General features: G+C 31.5%; 1 protein-coding gene across 1 annotated transcript; it reads right to left on the minus strand.

The window, feature by feature from the left end:
- Positions 1–1,524: 1,524 nt before the first annotated feature.
- On the minus strand, positions 1,525–12,387 carry LOC134253201 (atrial natriuretic peptide receptor 2-like). The gene is made up of 3 exons (XM_062735713.1): positions 12,040–12,387; positions 2,162–4,757; positions 1,525–1,959 (listed from the first exon to the last, which is right to left on the minus strand). Exons 1-3 carry the CDS (start codon positions 12,342–12,344, stop codon positions 1,525–1,527), a joined length of 3,336 nt encoding a protein of 1,111 aa, XP_062591697.1. The 5' UTR covers positions 12,345–12,387.
- Positions 12,388–20,018: the final 7,631 nt, after the last annotated feature.

Raw genomic sequence — 20,018 nt, forward strand, 5'->3', positions numbered from 1 at the left:
TTTTGCCAGTTAATGTTCCGCGGTCTTAACATCTACAGACCGATATAAGCTCGCTTGTTGTAAACTTTCTGCAATCCGACAACAAATTCACAACAAGCCATTTACTGGTCTGTCGAGACGACTAAATAGAGAAAGGAGGTGAACAAATACATATTGGTTATAATATGTCTAAAATTAAGGAATAAAAGGATACTGATTTACTGACCAATGCTGGAAAGTGGAGAATTTCTCCCCAAACGTGTGCAGAAAATCTTGCACCGTAAATCGCATATTTGCATAACAGGATCTGTAGCGTTATGGCCAAGAACTAATATATAAAACGTTCTGCACCTAGTTTGAAATAAACCGCTCATCGGACATAACTTCATTTCAGACAATTACATAGCATTGACAAACACCTCAAGTCTAGAATCGTTTCAGTTCCGATTTGCCATAGGAAAATTCATTCTATATTATTTTGAGTAGAAGTTCGAACACAGTTTCTGTTTTGGCTTCGTGGCTTTGGTTTCAATTCTATATACAGATGCCTCCGAAAAAAAACTTGACATTTTATAGTCGTAAATTGACCCAAAAAAGCATAGATGTCATTTCATATTTAAAGGCCATGGCTAGAGTAATAATCACAAGTATTCTTGACATTCAGTGGCTTAGAATATGCCTTAGATTTCTTTTTTAAAAAGTTTGTAAAAAGAGGACCATGAACCACAATTCTCATTTTGTCCTACTAGCTGTTCTGTAGAAGATTTTTTAAAAAAAAGATTTAAAAAAAAATGTTAGAATCCACACAAGATGGGATCAATAGGATAATGTGATGCCCTGCTACTCTTGAATTTTTTTTTAATCCATGATAAGCTTTGATTTACTTTTGTGGACAAACTTTTCCAACGGATACCTTTATTGAATAATCTTTCAAGAATCTAAACTTATCATGGCCTCTTAGTTCTAAAGAAGAATTTCATTTTTTTTTTGGTCTAAACATTCCCATGTAAAACTTTGATCTCCTTTTGTGGCTCCATCCTACACTTGAAGACCAATACTTGAACAAACTTGTACCAACTGTGAACAATACCTTAGGATGCGTATATATAGATATTGGCTAATCATAATGATATTCTTTCTTAAGGAAAAGGTTTTCAGTTTTTTTCAAATTCCCTATAAAACTTTGATTCCAAATTGTGATCATATCCTTTCCCTGGAAACAATTTTGAATAAATTGGAATTTACACAATCTTTTCCCTTATATATTTCCTTGTGTAACTCTAATCCCTAATTGCTGTTTGATCCTATCTTACGAGGCAATGATTTGAATAAACAACTGGTGATGTAATACCAATTAATAGAAATTCTGACCTAGAGAAGATTTTTTTTCGCGATTATTCCCATTTTATTCCAAAGTGTTTCGATGTTAGACTTTGGATTCAATGCTGAATCACTTTTATGACTTGAGAAAATCTAAAGAAAGAGTAAATTAAACGTTAAAGTGCATTCCTTTATCTTAAATTTCAAAAAATATGTTTGACTTTATTAAACCTCTGCAAAATCGTCCTCTACATCGATTGTCACTTCCATCACTTCCGGTAGTGGATCCGACCTTTGTTTTGTTCGTCGTCGCTGGTATGAAGTCTTGGTCTTCCCATTAACCATTTTAAGAGCTCCATTTTCTTTTGAACGAGTTTCATTGGCAAATGTTATTGCTTTTTTCTCAAGTTTTGGTGACTTGGCTTCGTTCGCAAGGGCTGGTTTTTTGTAAATTTCATTTGGCATAGGGCTTACTGAAGGACTAATTTTCTCAGACATAGGAACTAGAAGGTTATTAGGGGACGGACTCAGCATATTTGGTTCCTCTTTTTCTTTTTCTTCTTGTAGCTGTGGATCCGGAATTATTAGTGTTTTGTTCAATAAATTGTTAGAAAACTTTCTGTTTCTTCCGGTGAGCCAGTATGTTTCATATTCAACGCCCTACAAAAAATAACGCTATGTAAACTTCATAACAATTAAACATACAGGCATTTTACCCTTTACACATAAGCTAAAGTAATCTTTTCATTTATTTTGTTCTAGTTATTTATATTTGAGTTCTCATAACCTTTCAGTTTCCTTTCCTTTTTTAATATACCGGTAGATATTAATTCTATATACACATTCTTAAAAAGCTACGTACCCTGACAATCAGTAGACCCGATCTTTCAGTTGAAAAGTTGTTCGTTGTAAGAATTTTCTTTCTTAGGTCCATGGATGTGTGGATTTTTGAAGCGTCCGAAGATCTTGCAAGGCATCGCACAACTTCTGGCAAATCACTGAAGAGAACAAACTGCGGCGTGTCAGTCTCTATGATCCCTGTAGTGGTTATGCCAACGTGAGCTCCTATACTCAGTTGCATCATCCAAACGTCGTCAGAAGAACAGCTAGAATCCTCGATATGCTCATGAGTTAGAATGTCTAAACACATGTGCGCAGTTTTTAAAGCCACACAGTATTCGTTGTTGTTGTTGACCTCTCCCATGCCTACAACAATCATGAAAGATGTTCCATGCGAGCTGTATCTAAATGCTGAATACTTGCTTACAAGTAGATCCAGGTACGTGCACATACTTGTCAGTTTTTCTACTTTCTCTTTTGAAGTTAAATTGTTGAAATCATTCTCTTTGGTGATCTCAACACAGATTATACCAATTAGTTTCTCCTCATCATGGTCTATAGAATCACCGTTTGCGATAGCATTAGCGATTGTCCCCGGTATAATACTGGACATCATGGACTCCAGATTCTTCTTTGTGGACTCTAATTCTATCGTCTTCTCCTCCACGCACTCCTCAAGATGCTGTGTATAATCCTCCATGGATTGAATGACACTGTCCATGACAGATTTTCTCACTGGACTGTTCCGTTTCATAAGCTTTAATATTTGATCAAACGAAGGCCGGCTGACCGGGTTGTCTGTCCACGCAATTTCCATGATTTGTCTGATGGCGACTGGAATGTCCAGTTGGATTTTTGGACGTAGGTTACTGGAGTATATTGCATGGATTATATCCGCATTCGATGTTGTTCCAAGGTGTTCTGTGTATGGCTCTTCCTGCGAGTAAATTTCTTGTAAAACTATAGCAAAACTGTATACATCGCATTCATGCGTTATTCTGCATTTATAGTTTGCTCGAAGTACTTCCGGAGCTACCCAGAATTCCCAAGAACACTGACTTTGTGAATCATCCGCGTGCATATCTGCTATCGCCATGGCGTCATTTTCGTTGTTAAGTGTTAAAACTTTCAAAAACTCCCAGTCTCCGACTTTAACGGTCCATTTACAATCTACAAAGCATACACGCGCTTTCAAATTTCCATGAGTAACATGATGGTGATGAAGGTAATTCATTCCCTGACATATGTCCAAAGCCAGAGCCATCTTGAAATCTGCTGTCATTGTTATTTTATTGTCCTGAAGGACGTCTGCTAGGGACCCTTTTCGGCAATACTCACCAATCAAGTATTTTTCGTTGTCTATAACTGTAAGCCCATAAAATTTTACAATATTGAGGTGATGTACTTTATCACGAATTCTGAGCATTTCTTGCTTCATGTCTTTTGTTAGAATTTGCATTTGTGGAATTTCTAACAGCCTTACTCCAATATCATGCCCTTTCCATTTGCCAGGCCACTGAAGCACTTTATCTATCATAGCCTCCACTTCTCTCTTATCCATCTCAGATTGTGCCGACTGTAAAGATCTTGCAGATCTTGCAAACAACGAGGAATGGTGTGCTGAATGATGATGGCTATCATAATAAAACACGATATCCTCGATTGGAACTAACCAATCATCCTTATTAAGCAGCCTCCAGTATTTGCATCTTTGGAACAATATATAACCACCAAGTATCCCTAAAACTATAGTAGTGATTGGAACCGCTATAGCTACTTCTGTTTGCCATGAATCCCCAGCGACCGCTTCCTCTCTTTCCATGTCCACCATAACCTCTTGCCACATATTACGTCCCTTGCATGTGACTTGTTCTAGAGTATTTTTATGTACCCTATTCACCATATCCGCGCTAAGTGGAGCAAATCCCAAAACTTCACAGTCATGGCGAGGTGTAGTTTGAGTCATAAACCAGTCTATATACCGAATGAGTTCTTTTGCTGAGTCACAATTTGTCATAGAAGTTTTATAAATGATAAAATGTGTGAAGCCTGCAATTGGGTACGAACCTGAACCACCACTGTTAGCCAATGAAAATGTTTGTGCCGAAGGATTTTTGGCAGCAAAATAATCCATAGCGTTTTGAACAGCTTGGGAGGTAGGGGACATATATTCACCGACTCCGTTTTGAAGAAGTGCTGTTTCTACGATTCCATCTTGAACATCAGCAACAGATAAATAACCAAGAGAATTTCTGAACGACAACAGCAAACCTGAAACACCTCTAGTCTGCACCCCGTAATAAGTGATCGCATTTGGATTCCAGTGGTAAGGCGATCCACTGTCATTAATTCCCCTTGAGAATGTTCCATAGGTAGAGTTCCAGTTTTGATCAACAGCGGAAAGCGCAGAAGTAAAGAGTTCAGTTGATCCTGATTTATCTGCTCTGGCTATAACAATAATTGGGGAATTTGGAAAAATACCATTCGGATTGTTTGTCGTAAAAGTTGCGTCACTCCATGATGTGTAGGTTCCATTATATATACCAACCAGCTGCTGCAGGGAAAGATTTAATTTGTTGGAGCCAAAATTTGGTAAGTTGTATCCCATGACTATCGCCCTGTAACAAAATTAAGGCAGGTATAATTAGTCTATTCAATATAGTCTTATCTATTTTACAATATCAACAGGGCATGTAAGAAACCGGAAGTCTCTGTCGAGACTAGCTCTACTGGTTTGTACTTATAACAAAGGGAGAGAAAAGTAGCAGTTGGGACTTGAAACTGTACAACAACTTTACAATAAATGGAATAATTATCCTTGATTAAGGGGTCCCGACCCTCTACTTCAAATTTCACATAAAAGATTAAAATTTCTAATATATTGATTTTCATCAACAACAATAACATTTAAGAGCCACATGGAAAATACTTCAAAATACATGTAGTTTGAAGTATGAAGCGCTGCTTATTTTATCAGAAATGATTTTCATCATATCATGCTATGAAGAAATTTCAACACAGAGAACAGAAAGAGTAACGATTTACTCAGTATTATCACAACATAAAATTTAAAATATGAGGAAGAGCTAAAATACATGTGTAAAGTATAAAGAAATTGTGTATCAATGGGGAAAATGCAAAAAAAATTAGAATCTTTATGTTGATGCAAGAAATATCTCTTTAACGTGAAAAGAGATCTATTTTAACGAAAGAGATATCTATCAGGGAGAAAGATATCTCTTTAAATGGAAAAGATATCTCTTTTAGTAAAAGAGATATTTCTTTGTTAGAGATACTGAGTATACGAGTATCTCTAGGTGAAAGAGATATCTTTCTAGGTGAAAGTAATATCTCTTTAATGTTAATAGATGTCTTTTTAAAGGAAAGAGATATCCCTCATGAAGAAAAAGATATCTCTTTCTTAGAGAGATAGCTCTTAAAATTTAGAGATATACATGTATATCTATTAAGAGATAGTATCCCTCTAAAATGAGAGATATCTTCTATAGTTTCAAGATATTTTTTTCCGAATAAGTAGCAAAAGGGCTTGCCATCAAATTATGTCGCTGGTTTGAATCATATTGCGGGACTTGGAGATCAGTCATAAAAACAAAGGTATATGTAGCAGAAGTTGCTGGCACGAAAAAGATATCCAGTATCTCTCTACTACTCAATGATCCTGAGTGCCGAGCATAGGTCTTGAATTATCAGTGAAATGGAAAATGGTGCATGGCATCTCAATATGAGTGAAAGGTTTAGGATTTATTCTTGGGTTAAACTTTGAAACCAGCGTTTCTCACTAATTTGAAAACGATGTAATCATTTATTACTGTATCGTATTGAGCAACATGTAACATTATACAAATATTTCAATTTGCTACAGTAAAATATTTCACTGTGCTTGTTTTTAATATTTGAATGTTTGCTTCAGACAAATTTGACCATTTTGACAAGTGTTTATTTTAGGTCCACAACATGATCTTTTCTGAAACCAATAGTAATAATTGATAGCAATGTAAAGAACAATGAACTTAGTTTCTAAAGAGTTGATTAAATTTGAAAATGTGCATCATTAGTCAGTCATGCATTCTGTTAATAATCCTGTTTACGATTTAGTATTTTCTGGAGTATTGATGGATAATCATTTTAAACTTTATTATGTATTTAAAAAAATGTCCCGTTTTATTTCGTTTAATTTATTGTTTCAAAAAGTATTTTATTGCTAACACTTTCGCTAAAACGAAGTCTAAAACATGTGTTGCTTTTGCATGGTTTTAGTCATGTAGTACTACACTATTGAAATGGAAAACATGGAAATACTCTTATATTAGTATAACTATTTTAAATTTAGGTCAAGTTTAGTTATTTAAATAGTTAATATTTATATTTTCACCTCTTTGATAAAATTCCCTCTGTTGATGTAGCTTGACTTATCCGTTATCCGTTTAATGCATTATGCTAGGCAGACAAATCGGTTCCTTTTTTTAAAGCATAAGATGGATGGTGCTTTAGCAGATCTTCTTATCTGCATATTTCATTAAATTGATTGGGTAAGAAACACATCTCACTGAAAAAAATCATTATTTTGTCAAAATCTTAAACTGTCAATTGAGTTTATTGACCATAAAACATCAATAGTGAAACATGCATTCCTTGGTACTTGTTATCGTTTTTCTTGCATTCAAGATATTGTTTGTTCATAACAAAGCTCGTTTCAAACTGATGCTATCTAGAGCCGGTTTCTTCCTATTCAAGAAGGAAGAGAAATGGACTTTTTGAGAGAAATATACTAACATCAATATATTTTTTTTCTTATTTTCACAAAAATATGTGTATTTTGGATTTAAAATCAATACGATGTACCTTGAGATTTTACACAGTTAAAATTTTAACAGGATTTTTAAAGACATGAGAAGGATGAAAATAAAGAATATTGATCGATTTTTAAAAGAAATCTGCGATCAATTCAAATCTATGAACAGGACATACAAGATAGTCCCCTTGAAAATGAAAGTCAATCGAGCAGTATGAAATCCATGTAAGACTATTGGTGAAATTTGTTATGTATTCTCCTTGACTTTTAATACTTTTAAACAACGTTTGTTTAAAACTTTATACGTGTCACAAGTTATGATAAAATTTGTAATTATTTTAAAATTACTATGAAATTAGGAACAAAAAAATATCATCAAAGTCAAAACTACCATGAAACGCCCTAGGGAATAAAAAAGGAAAATAGACGAGAACAGTGGGTTGTACTGATGTCCTTCGTTTCGATTTCATCCATAACTTATAGGAAAAGAAAGGCGAAGACCGTCATACATAAGTTATTCCACGTTTCCAACTGTCGTTGATGTCTCTGGCATACCTTCCAAGAAACTAGACAGTGTTTCCTAATATTGACATTTAAGGGGGCCGACTATAGTTTCCATTGCGCAATATTTCGCGCATCATAGTAAAATGAAGCGTATTTACTGTTTTAATGCATTTTTTTCGCTTAATCATTAACATTAAACAAAATTAAGAAATAATAGGTATAAAAATGTAATTACAATTTGAATTAACTGATTTTTAAACCGATTTTGCAATTGATAGGTAGGTTGACGTCGTTGCAGTGTGTTTTTGACGTTATGGTAATCTGTAGCTCTTAAAGAAAGGAGTAATAAAAATTTTATTGAAGAAAAAGTAATGAACATACGCTCTTGAAATTTAAAACATAGAAATTTGAGAATATCTCTAATATTTGTATTATGTTTTCATGTGAATCCATTGTGTACGTCATATTTTGTGATAGTCTATAAAAATAGGAAAAATTGCTAATTTTTTGCATTTTGAGATGCACCCTCTGGTAACAAGACGGTAGAATTTTGTGTTTCTTACATATGTTGTATCATATAGTATTACTCATCAAATATTATAGTTTGAACAAAATGTCTATTGTAGTATTTGTATAATTTGCTTTAAAGTGCTAAAAATTAGCATTTTCCTATATAATCCTATAGTAAATCTACCTGTATTTTGAGAAGGTCCCTCAAAAATACCTGGACGGTAGATTTCCCCAAAACTTTGCATGTACACTGAAATTAATTTAAGTTATATATGGTATAAAAATGAAGAGTTTCGCTATTGTAGTTTTCACACAATAAAAATATAGTCGGCCCCCTTAATTAATTGTGAAATAAAATTGTAAACATACAATAATCCCCACCCACTGATGTTAGAAACAAAGACAGCTGCATGAGATTTACATGCATATTAGGCCTCCTTAGCGCCTCACCTTTCGCTTGGCGAAATTTGCATTCCAGTTGAATTATAAAGAAATCAACTCATCTAACTTTAAAAGAATTATCACCAAAAAAGATAGAAAATGTAAATATATATGGTGTGAAAAGTCACAAGGTTTTTTCCTCTCCTTATGAAGAAGTTTAAGAATAAATTCTACTTAAGTGGATATAAAATAAAGGATAAAAACTAGTTCTCATATCGGAATTCCATTAAATTTTTTAAATAACTAGTCTCGAAAGAATTGAGAGAAAAACTTTTTGATACTATTGAGGTTTGAAAAGTTTTTTGAGATTTTAAACTTTCCAAAAGTTCTTTGGAGTTTTTAAGATTTACATTTGTTTTTCATATCTTGAATATGTTCTGATGTTTCTGCTTCAAAGAAGTTATTGGAGATTGGTTCACATGTACAATATCTTCCGATTCCGATGAAATCTTTTGTCACCATTTAAACAAAATTTAGAGAAATTCTTTGAAAACAATAATTCTACTACATGTACTAGCGTCGGTGTATTATTATTATTATTTTGTATTAATTCTGCACATCAGTTTAAAATTTTGTTGCATAAATATCACCATGTTATAGTATTGTATTATGAGTGACATACTAGTTTTCTTAAATGAAATTAACGACAGAGAAAGTTGTGCAAGTTAATACTATTAATATTAGATTATTTCTTATAAATTATTAAAGAAATTTAAACAAAAGGGATGGGCGTCATAAAATATTTTGACAAGGTTTTTTTTTATATATATATAAACGAAAAACTACATGTATTTGTTTACAATATATATTATGATGACCAGGGCAGATATATATTAATGATATTTAATGCCCAGAAAAAAATATTTGGAAGAGGTATGAAATAATAATGATTGATGAAAAAAGGATGTTCCTATCTTAAACCTCAGCAAGGTTATTGACAAACCTTCTTGAGGTGATCTCCTGCCAAGCTTTATGTCAGATATGTACAACAAAGCTTTATAAGGTACACACACGATATTGGTAGTTCCAGTTATCAACAATTATTTTGTGCATCATCGTTAAATAGACTTTGTTGTAACGTCTTATCATTTTTAATATTGTAAACAAAGTTATCATTTTTGCAATCAATTTCAAACAAAACTTTTTCCCGAGAGTATACACATTATTATTTAAAAAAATCAATATGTTTATAATGTTCAAATACTGGTAACATTAGAAGCGAAACTTTGAAAATAGATTACCTAAATAGTTTATCATTTATGGGTATTTACGTCAACAGTTTTAAGGTCAATAAATTTCGAACCCTTACCTACTATTTGCATTGTGCTGCTCTGTAATTATTACCGAAGACATGTAGTGGTCTTATTAATGATAATGCTTAAATGACAAATTTACTTTTCTTCAAATCATTATTTTAGTGAAAAGAATTTTTATGTTTGTTTTTAAAATACCGATCAATATTTTCCCCGTTTCTCTGTTGCAGAGGCGAATAAAAAATAGTTTCAAAAAAAAAAACTATTTAAGTCTTAAATTTCAATATTTTCATGTTTCTCACATGATTTTAATGTGAAGAAAATACTTTTCGTGTTGAAGAACAAATCATTTGGATGGTTTTTAAGGCTAAAACAATTCTCAAAACGAATTAAATAATGACTAGATATTTAAAATGTGTTTCTTATTTTTTTTTTAATTAAGCAAAAATAAACTAGGGATTCTACAAAAAATTAGATAATATTCAAACGAAGAACTCTGGCTCAGCAATCGTACAGATTTAAAAGTAATGGGGATCACAGAGTTATGTGTTAGTAGACTAAGGCCTCCAAAGGTTACTATCAAATACCTTGAACAAAATTGATCATGCATCCATCCAATCAATATTACTGACGATATCGATTGTCTTAACTTTGAAAATTTATAATATAGAACCCATGTTCTGAATTTCTTGTGTAAAATTACAGCATAATAATGGAAAGACAGACTTAGATTTCTTAGATTACACCACATTAATGAATATAAAAAATACTTTAATAACCACGTGTAATCTATGATTCAAAGGCGCCAATTTTATTTTTAAACATAATGCATTGTTTAAGGCTTCGACACAGACTAATATCACCAATAATTATTTGCAACCCCCCCCCCCCCAATTTTGTTTCAAAATGTTGTACACAGAAAAGAAACTATAGTTTCTTTCTTTTCATTTAAAGGATTTTATTTTAGTAACGTCATACTGAACATCAATTTCTTACATATATGTAAATAAAAGTACATCTTGTAAACATTAAAAAAGAAATAATAATAATTCTTTAAAAAATTCATGTACAAATTTACAAAAATATTCATTTCTTAAATTTCCTTTTCAAAACAATTTTCTAAAAATAATCCTTTCATATCCAATCCTATATTGAACACATTGTCTGAACCCAACTCAAAAGAAAATAAAATAAAACAAAATATTAGGGATATCGACGAATATTCGAGTACTCGACCATCGTTCGATCATACGGACTATCGACTAAAATTTCTTTAGTCGGTTATTCGTTAAAAATGTGTTTCATCAAAGTAATTTTGAATTCAAGGCAATAAACGTATATTTGCCCATTTCATTCATTTACAGATCAATATTTTCATATGTAAAATTAAGGGTATGGTATAACTTTTCAAAGGAAATTATTTGCACGTCGATGTATGTTCGGCAAACATGTCTTCAAAATCTACAGTTTTGGTATAGTAAAAAACAAAACAAAACAGTGTTATCAAGGTTATGCAGAACTCGTATTCTGCAGTGTAACATCAAACATGATGTATCATATGCCGAATCAGTCAAACATATACACAGTCTTCAAGTGAAATTTTCCTAATAAAAGTAAGTTCTCCGCAAAATGCCGAAAAAAGCAGATTGGGAAAGAAAATCAAACATGTTTATTATGATTGTCTACCTCTTATTACTGTTTTAAATCAATTGTTTAGTTTTGTAGATTCAAACTAAGTTCTGACGTGATACAACTATTCAGAAAGAATATTAATTAAACAGCTAATACAAAATTGTAAATACATGTAAACTGGGCATTTGTTTTCTTTTTCTGATATTAATTTCATACAATCATTGACTGTTTGCACAAAATTTCAGAATTAAAATTTATCCCAAGCTCTTCTTTTCTCTTTGTTTTTATAAGAGACACGCTTTAATTGTTTACCTGTCAAAGGTCATTGACGGACACGAAGAAATTGGCTTCAATTATAGTATAGGGTACATGTACTACCGTTATGTAAAGAAAGGACAAATACGAGGGTTTGATATCCTGCATTTAGATAAAATGTGCAGCTAATATATTAATTTTGAAATTAGATACATATTGATGTACAGTTTTTATGTTTACAATTCAGAAATTTGTTGTATAATGGTGATACCGTAGGTTAAATATTGTAAACTAGTCTGTAAAAGACAAACAGTGAAGTTGATATGAAAAAAATACATGTAATTAAAATTAAACGAATATTCGACTAAAGCATCCGACTATTCGACTAAGCTGTCCGAGTAAAATTGACATCCCTACAAAATATGCTTTTGAAACACGTAAAGGATACAATATGATTACAGTGGGCATGTGTATATTTCAAATATAACTCACCCCGCCATTGTAGGGAATTCAACAAGATCTGGATGATTTGACTTATCTAATTCAGACAGAACGGTATCCGAACCTGCGTATTCAATATCAATGTTCTGGAAAATTGCAGCTTGTCCCTTACTGCTTCCTATGGCATCGTATTGCATCTCAATAGACGCATGTCCTTTCCTATAAGTTGTAAAAGCCGGTTGCCAAACTTTGTAAACCTCATATGGAAAACTGGCGCCCTTCCCACGAATATCTATAGCACTTGTACCACACCATACAATGGTCATTAATGCCAGAATCATATCAACAATTGTCATCTTAATTCACATATTCCAAGACCTCATTGTTCTAAGATTCTCCCATGAATGATAAAAAAATGGTATTTGGCGTTTACAAAGCATGTGCTTCTTTCTAAAGTTACGTCTAATTTGGGTGCATGCTAAAATAAACTATGTTTGTAATGGGTAAATAATAGTTGAAGTGAAGTAGAAACTGTTATATGAGTATCAATACAAGGTTAAATAGAGACAAGTGCACACATGGAAGAGACAGCAGACTGGGTAAACAAAGTCGATCTTAGAAGCATACCCCCGCCATAATCTATATAATAATAGGCTATGAATTCAAATCCTTTCTTCAAAGAGATTACACTGTTAGGATACTAATGAGGCAAATCGTAAGTGAATACAATGAAACATATTTTATGATTGAGCATTAATAAACGAAGGATGTTAGGATTGCTAAGCAAATAAGAAGGAAATGAAAGCTTGTAATTATGGGAAAAATGAAATAGTCGTATTCCTGGCTTATTCTAGAGGAACGAACAGATTATTTGAAATAAATTTAAGCTGAGTGCTTTTTTAATTTTATATTCAAAGGAATTGAAGTAGTGATGATGTGTACAATTTATTAAACTAATTAATAAAATTAGTGATGACATACTAGTAGTTGAAGTAACTGAACAACCTATGAAAATATGGTCTATTTTGTAGTCTTAAAGTATTGCAAGTATTCCTATAAAATTAAAGGAAGTTGAAGTCCACCAAATGTCATAAATCCTTCAAGGGTGACTCAATTCACAAGAAAAAGTGCATATATACATTATCTTTTCAGGATATAGATTTTAAATTCCTTCATCACTATTGCTTTCAAACATCATCAGTTCTTTTAGATTGTTTCCAATCTAATAAAACATCTGTCTGGACAAAAGGATAATGAAATAATTTCTCAAAAAAATAAAATGAACAGTCGTATACTATCGATAAGTAATTTTAAAATAGGGAGACGCGGGAGAAGAGAATAAAATTGAGAATGAGATTATATTCAAAGCGGACAACTATAATTGATTTATAAGGACTTTGAAGGACACGATGATAATATTCATTCGTTCAGAATTTTTAAATATCTACATTTTTTGTTCAAATTAGCTCTTAAGGACAGGTGATACAAACAAAGTATTGTCAAAAAATTGAAAATAACAACCTGAGTAATGTTTTAATGAGTAAAATGAATAGGTTTCACCTCGTAGTTTTTAATTTTTTATTCAAATTTTCACTAAAATTTGATTTTAAGTGAAAAATATTTGTATCGATTAATAAGAATGGATTCAAAGAGGCAGAATTTTTTAACACAGAAGGGTAACATTATTTTTATATTCTAAAAATATATCATTTGCATCAGTTTTAATGAAATTAGGCCAAAAATATACCAATCCAGACATTCATTTTTTGTTTGTATTATCTGTCCTTAAGTGAAATAATCGGTGTGTTTTAACTTTTGTAACGAATTTAAACGAATATATAAAAGAATGTCAGTTTTGCATAACATGGCACTGTCTACAAGGGACGTCCATCACTATATGGTCAATTTCAAATAATTATAGATATACTCAGTAATAGAGAAAATTTTTGCAAGTTTGAAGAAAAATTGGGGGGAAAATAAAGCGAGTTCTGTCAATAAGGAATAAAAATATCAACAAAGATATTGAAAGAAAAACTTCATTAAACTCAATTAACCTTTTTGAATTAATTCTATCAAAATACTTGTAATTTTTTTTTTATCAAAGGCCAACTATATAAAAAATAGACCATTTCGTTATATTGAAATAATCATGGAACAATGTTTTAATACATGGACCCGAAATTAAGGCAATTAATTAAATAACCCATTATAATTTCTTCTTAAAACTTTTTATCTCCTTAAATTGAAAAGTTTTAATTTTTTTTTTAGAATTTTCACAATGCAAGCAAGGAGTTGCTTTTGCTTTGCTCTCTACACTTCTATCAATGTCAAATATCCATACCAAAAAATCCAAACCAAGATTAAATAATAGAATAAAATACTGACAAGTAATAAAATAATATATTCTTACGAAATCTTTACAATAATTCATTGTTTCTCAAACTCAAAGTTTAGTTTCTATGGTAAATGTGAAGCAGTTTTGATTTAAATAACCCCAGATGTCCAATTTTCTCCTTAATTGCTTTTCGTGCCTTAACATAAATCTGTAATTTAATTTGCTGCACCAAAAAATCGACTCCTGACGTAGTTATTACAAAAGATATATAATTATACATTGACTTACAAATAATGATATAATTTTTGTTTAGAAAAAAACCATTTTGTACATGCAGTGCAATTAGATTATGCCAAAATTACTCAGTCTTCAAATATTTGTGAACAGCCTGAAAATGACTTTTATAATCAATTGACTTTTGACTAAAAAAAGGTCAATAACGGGTTTTTGAAAAATAAGTAAGTAATTAGAGTGAGATATAAGATCCATATCCATCTTAAAGCAAAGAAAGTATTCTAATTAATCTTTATAAACTATAGATTTTAAATAATGGATGAATGGCAAATGCGTGATGAAATATTTCACTCTTGCTCAAAATGAAATGACGAAACTTATTATTTTTCTTTATACATTTTACAACTTTATTTTGCGTTCTCTATTTTGAAACCTTTTGTTTCTGAAAATATAACTCATGAAGGTCAATATGAGTTGCATTATTACTTCATACAATATGTTATAATTATAGGGCCTGATATTATTCTATAAAAAAAAATCTATTTTGAAAATCTTTTGATTAAATAAATTATTAAAGATTTAGCAATCACAGGGGCCTTCCTATATTTTTCTTCTAAAATAAAGTTTCTCTATGGAATTTGTTCAAAAATATATATACATGCATTTTCGACTGATGCATAAATCTAATTTAGCAATCGAAAGCTGTCATTAAATCAGATGAATTTGCATATAAATCAAATTTATGTGAAAGAGGAATCACCTCTATATATGTAGTATATTCTTTCAAGATTTTGCATATCATAAATCATGTGTTCATGAATATGAATAACTATTAATGATTATAAACTACAAGAGATAATGTGAATCGTAAAATAAAAATAAAATTTCGATTATTCCCAATTAAGATTCTGCACATAAATCACATGATAGGTATGTGTAAACATATTATGATTAATATATGCTATTTTGAGGTTCAGATTCGATATTCATATTAAATGATAAAGAACTATATTTTAAATAAAAATTCATGTTATATAAAGAGATCAATTTTAAGAATTCGTGCGCTTTGTTCATTACATTTTAGTAGCAACGGACAAAATATATTTAAACTAAAGGCAAAAACCTATTTGGTTAATCTCGACATTGAATGTACCTTATACTCGTTTTTTTTTTCGCGTGTTGGAAATTTTGCGAAGAAGGGGTAGATTAGTACAGTTTATATTTTGCGTGTTATTTTTTACGATTAAAGATTTTTTTGTTTAAAATGGTAATGTTTTTATGTCACATTATTATGGAATGCCATATACGACAGCCAACTGCTTGCTGCCAACTGCTGACTGCTTACTGCCAACTGCCACACATATTTGAATTTTTTTATTTTTATATTGATATTTATATAAATTAATAAAAAAAAAAACGCAGATCTATAGAATATGGAATGCCATATACGACAGCCAACAGCTCACTGCCTTCTGCCAACTGTCAGCTGCTGACTGCCAACTGCTACACATATTTTGATAAATTTTCATATTTATATTGATATTTATATAATTTTTCAAATAACCAGACGCGGATCCAGACATTTTTTTCTCTGGAGGGGTCCACCCAAGTAAAAAAAAAACAACCCAGAATTTCTTCACAAGAAAAAATAAAGTAAACTTCATTCTTAAAATTATTTAAAGACATAGTCATTTTATTACCTGTTTCAAATGAGTTAACAAAAATGTACTTTATCACTTTATCCATTACATAAGTTATAACATACGGGCCATTTAATCCATTTTCGTGATGTTTTCAGCTTGATTTCAGATTTAAAATTCCTAAATTCCTCCAAAGTTTGTTATTACTGTAAGAACTACGCACAGGTACTTGTGGACAGGATCCCCCCCCCCCCCCGATATTCAACCCCAGGGCTTATTGGACATTTTTGTCACAAATTATATTTATTATACTTATTCATCATGTGTACAATATGAAAAATTCGTCAAAACTCCAACAATCGCTCCACAAAAAGAAATACCCCACTATGTATATTGTTTTTTTTTTGTGGAGCGATTGTTGGAGTTTTGACGATTTTTTCATATTATACACATGATGAATAAGTGTAATGTAATTAATATAATTTGTGACAAAAATGTCGGTGTCAAATAAGCCCCAGGGTTGAATATCGAGATTGATAAAGTATATTTTTATTTGCTACCTTATTAGCAATTGGTAATAAAATGGCTACTAGTATTTTCCTGTTTTTAATCTTTAACATACCCCCAGAGACAAAAAGCCTTTGGAAAGATTAAAGCCTTAAAAAAGAGGTTTGTTGTTGTTTCGCGGGGGAGATATTTGGAAAAATAAATTTTCTGTTTATTTTTTCTCAAATTACAAATTAAAGATTTATTTCTCTTTGTTTTTACGGTTAATGAAGATAATAAGTATAGGACCCCCCCCCCCTCCCGCCGAAATATTTTTCACATCATAGTTTAGGAAAGGAGTTTACGGGTTTTTTTTTCTTGTCAAAAAATTTCTGGTTTGATTTTTTTTTTTTACTAGGGTGACCCTCTTGGAAAAAAAAATCCTGGATCCGCGTCTGATTATTTGAAAATTCACATAAATATCAATATAAATATGAAAATTTATTCAAATATGTGTGGCAGCTGGCAGTAAGCAGATGACAGTTGGCAGTAAGCAGTCAGCAGTTGGCAGTAAGCAGTTGGCTGTCGTATATGGCATTCCATAATAGGACATTTTTTCCAAGAGGGTCACTCTGGTAAAAAAAAATCCAACCCAGAAATTTCTTGACAAGAAAAAAATACGTAAAGTCTTTTCCTAAATGTGAAAATTCATTTCAGCCGGGGAGAGGGGGTTCTTATGCGTCATACCTTTATGTGTATAACATTTTTCATACCAACACGAGTCCACATTTTCGGTTTGGGGGGGGGGGTGGTTTTAAGGTCCCGTTTAGTTGATTTATTTTATACATTCAATAACTTTTAGTTGGTTTAGTTTGTGCATTAAATAACTTTACAAATTTCAGAGGGGTGTTCCGGACCCCTCTCTCTAGACCTATGTATGTAAAACATATTTTATTTGTACAAACAAAGAGATATAAATGTTTGATCGGCGTTTTCTAAGTGGTAGTTCGTTTAGTTTATTTAACGTATGACTACAAATTTTAACCCCCCCCCCCCGATCTATATGCATGTGAAACATTATAACACACAGAGATATATACATCTTTAATTTTAGGAAATTTTTAACTATAGAATATAATGGAAAACGGAAATTTATTTTCAAAACATCTTTCTCTGCAAAACGACAAATCTTTTTATTATTATTCTCTCTTCAAAGGTTTTGTTGTCTCCGGGGGAGGGGGGGGGGGTCTTTAAAGATTAAAGAGGAAAATAGTCATTTTATTACATATTTCAAATAGGAAAACAAATAAAAAATAAACAATGTACTTTATCAACCGCATATATTGAATATATATTGAATATTACTTAAGATAAAACATATTGGTCATTTTATTCAATTCAAATTTACCAGGGTGACCCCCTTGGAAAAAATGTCCTGGATCCGTGCCTTTTTTCCTTTTTTTTTTTTTGGTGAAAATTCATAAAAATATTAATACAAATATAAAATTTATTCAAATATGTGTGGCAGTTGGCAGTAAGCAGCTGACATTTGGCAGTAAGCCGTCAGCAGTTGGCAGTAAGCAGTTGGCTGTCGTATATGGCATTCCATACATTATAGCTGACATAATTTCTGCGTGTTTTTTATTTTGCGAATTAAAAATAATCGCAAAAAATGCGAAAAATAGATCACCGCGAAAAAAACCAAGATATACGGTATATTAAAATCAGCTGTTTAGCTGACAATCTAGATACATACATAAATAAATTAATACATGTAATATTAAGGGTTGAATAATGAATTATTACATATATGTAGCCTATTTTATGACCTAAAACTGGTGATTTAAATATAATAGAGCAGTATAGGAAAATCTTCAGAAGTGCTGTATAACAATATATATACCGTAACTATTTGCGATGTGGTGTAAATTAGACATGGATACTTAAAACCAGGGATGGGGTCAATTACATAGGAAAGTAATTAATTAAATCACAATTACTTTCTTTTCAATTAAATTACCATTACCATTACGTGGATTTTGAAAACAACAATTATTAGAATAATAATTGTATTTATGTATTTAATGCGATAATTTGTTTGGAGGTTTCCAGTAACATTTAGGTTGGTAAATTGTGAAAATTCTCAGATCCACGCTTTGTCTGATGGATTAATTGTAATAGAAGGTGTAAGGTCATGTGGTCAGCTCAGCGAGTCATTCACACTCGCACGCCGACCACCGCTAACATGAGGCACGCCTATTTTGAAGACCCACCACCACCCCGGCATTCCTATCCCTTAATATGATGATTAATGTGTCTTGTAGAATTATGTTTTTTTTTATATAGTTTTTACTCAATTGTTTTACTGCTTCTATGTATTTTGTTTTGATTACTATCTTTTTGCAAACATTTTCTTCTGAGGTTTTGATTGTCTTTTTGATGTACCATCTTTTTGCCAACTTTTTCTTATGATGTTGGCCTATTTTGTTTTGAGGTGCCATCTTTTTGCTAACTTTTTCAAATGATGTTTTGATTGTCTTGTCTTACAGATACTTTTTTCTAGTCATTTTTGGGGGATCAGACATTATATTTTACGTAACTAATAAGCAAAGCTTGTGAATCTGATCCCATTCTTGTTTGTTAAATTGTTCACATTTATACCGTCATTTTAATAAATGACATTATTCATCTACATAAAAGTGCGGTGATCTTGCCTATAAGCATTAGAAGACATAAATTAAATTACAAATTTTGTTTGAAAAAAATATATAGATATTTATATCAGATTATTTTACTGCATTTTTGTTTACAATAATATAACTGGAATGTTCATACAAGTTTCAAATACTTTGTCCCCAAACCTAGCTCTCTTAGATTTTATGATTTTCCTTCCACATTGACGGTTACTTCCACTTAGGTATTTGTGAGTGAAATACATAGATACTTTCTAGTGGAAAGTTTTCTCGTGGTGTTACCTTAATTCATATGTTTAAAAAATTAGAATCATTTTTAAGCTTTCCAATGGATTTATGTTAAACATACAATGGATGCTTTTTGCTTAATATTTAAGGAATGTTTTTCAGTTTTGTGTGAGTTATTGGTGTGTGAATTACACAGACTTGTCACGTAGGCATATTTCATGAAGCGCGCTAGCGCTTCATGAAAAATATGTCTACGTGCAAGTCTGTGTGATTCACACACCAATGATTCACACTAAACTGAAAAACATTCCTTATATTTATATTTTACATGTTTTTGGAAGCAACTAAAATATACTCAATATTTGAATTTCTCGCTGTCCTATATCGCTGCATTTTTACTAACGTCGCTGCAGG

Source organism: Saccostrea cucullata, unplaced genomic scaffold (assembly GCF_032062105.1).
Source record: "Saccostrea cucullata isolate Sc308-1 unplaced genomic scaffold, CSIRO_AGI_Scuc_v1 ctg28, whole genome shotgun sequence".
Taxonomy (NCBI): domain Eukaryota; kingdom Metazoa; phylum Mollusca; class Bivalvia; order Ostreida; family Ostreidae; genus Saccostrea; species Saccostrea cuccullata.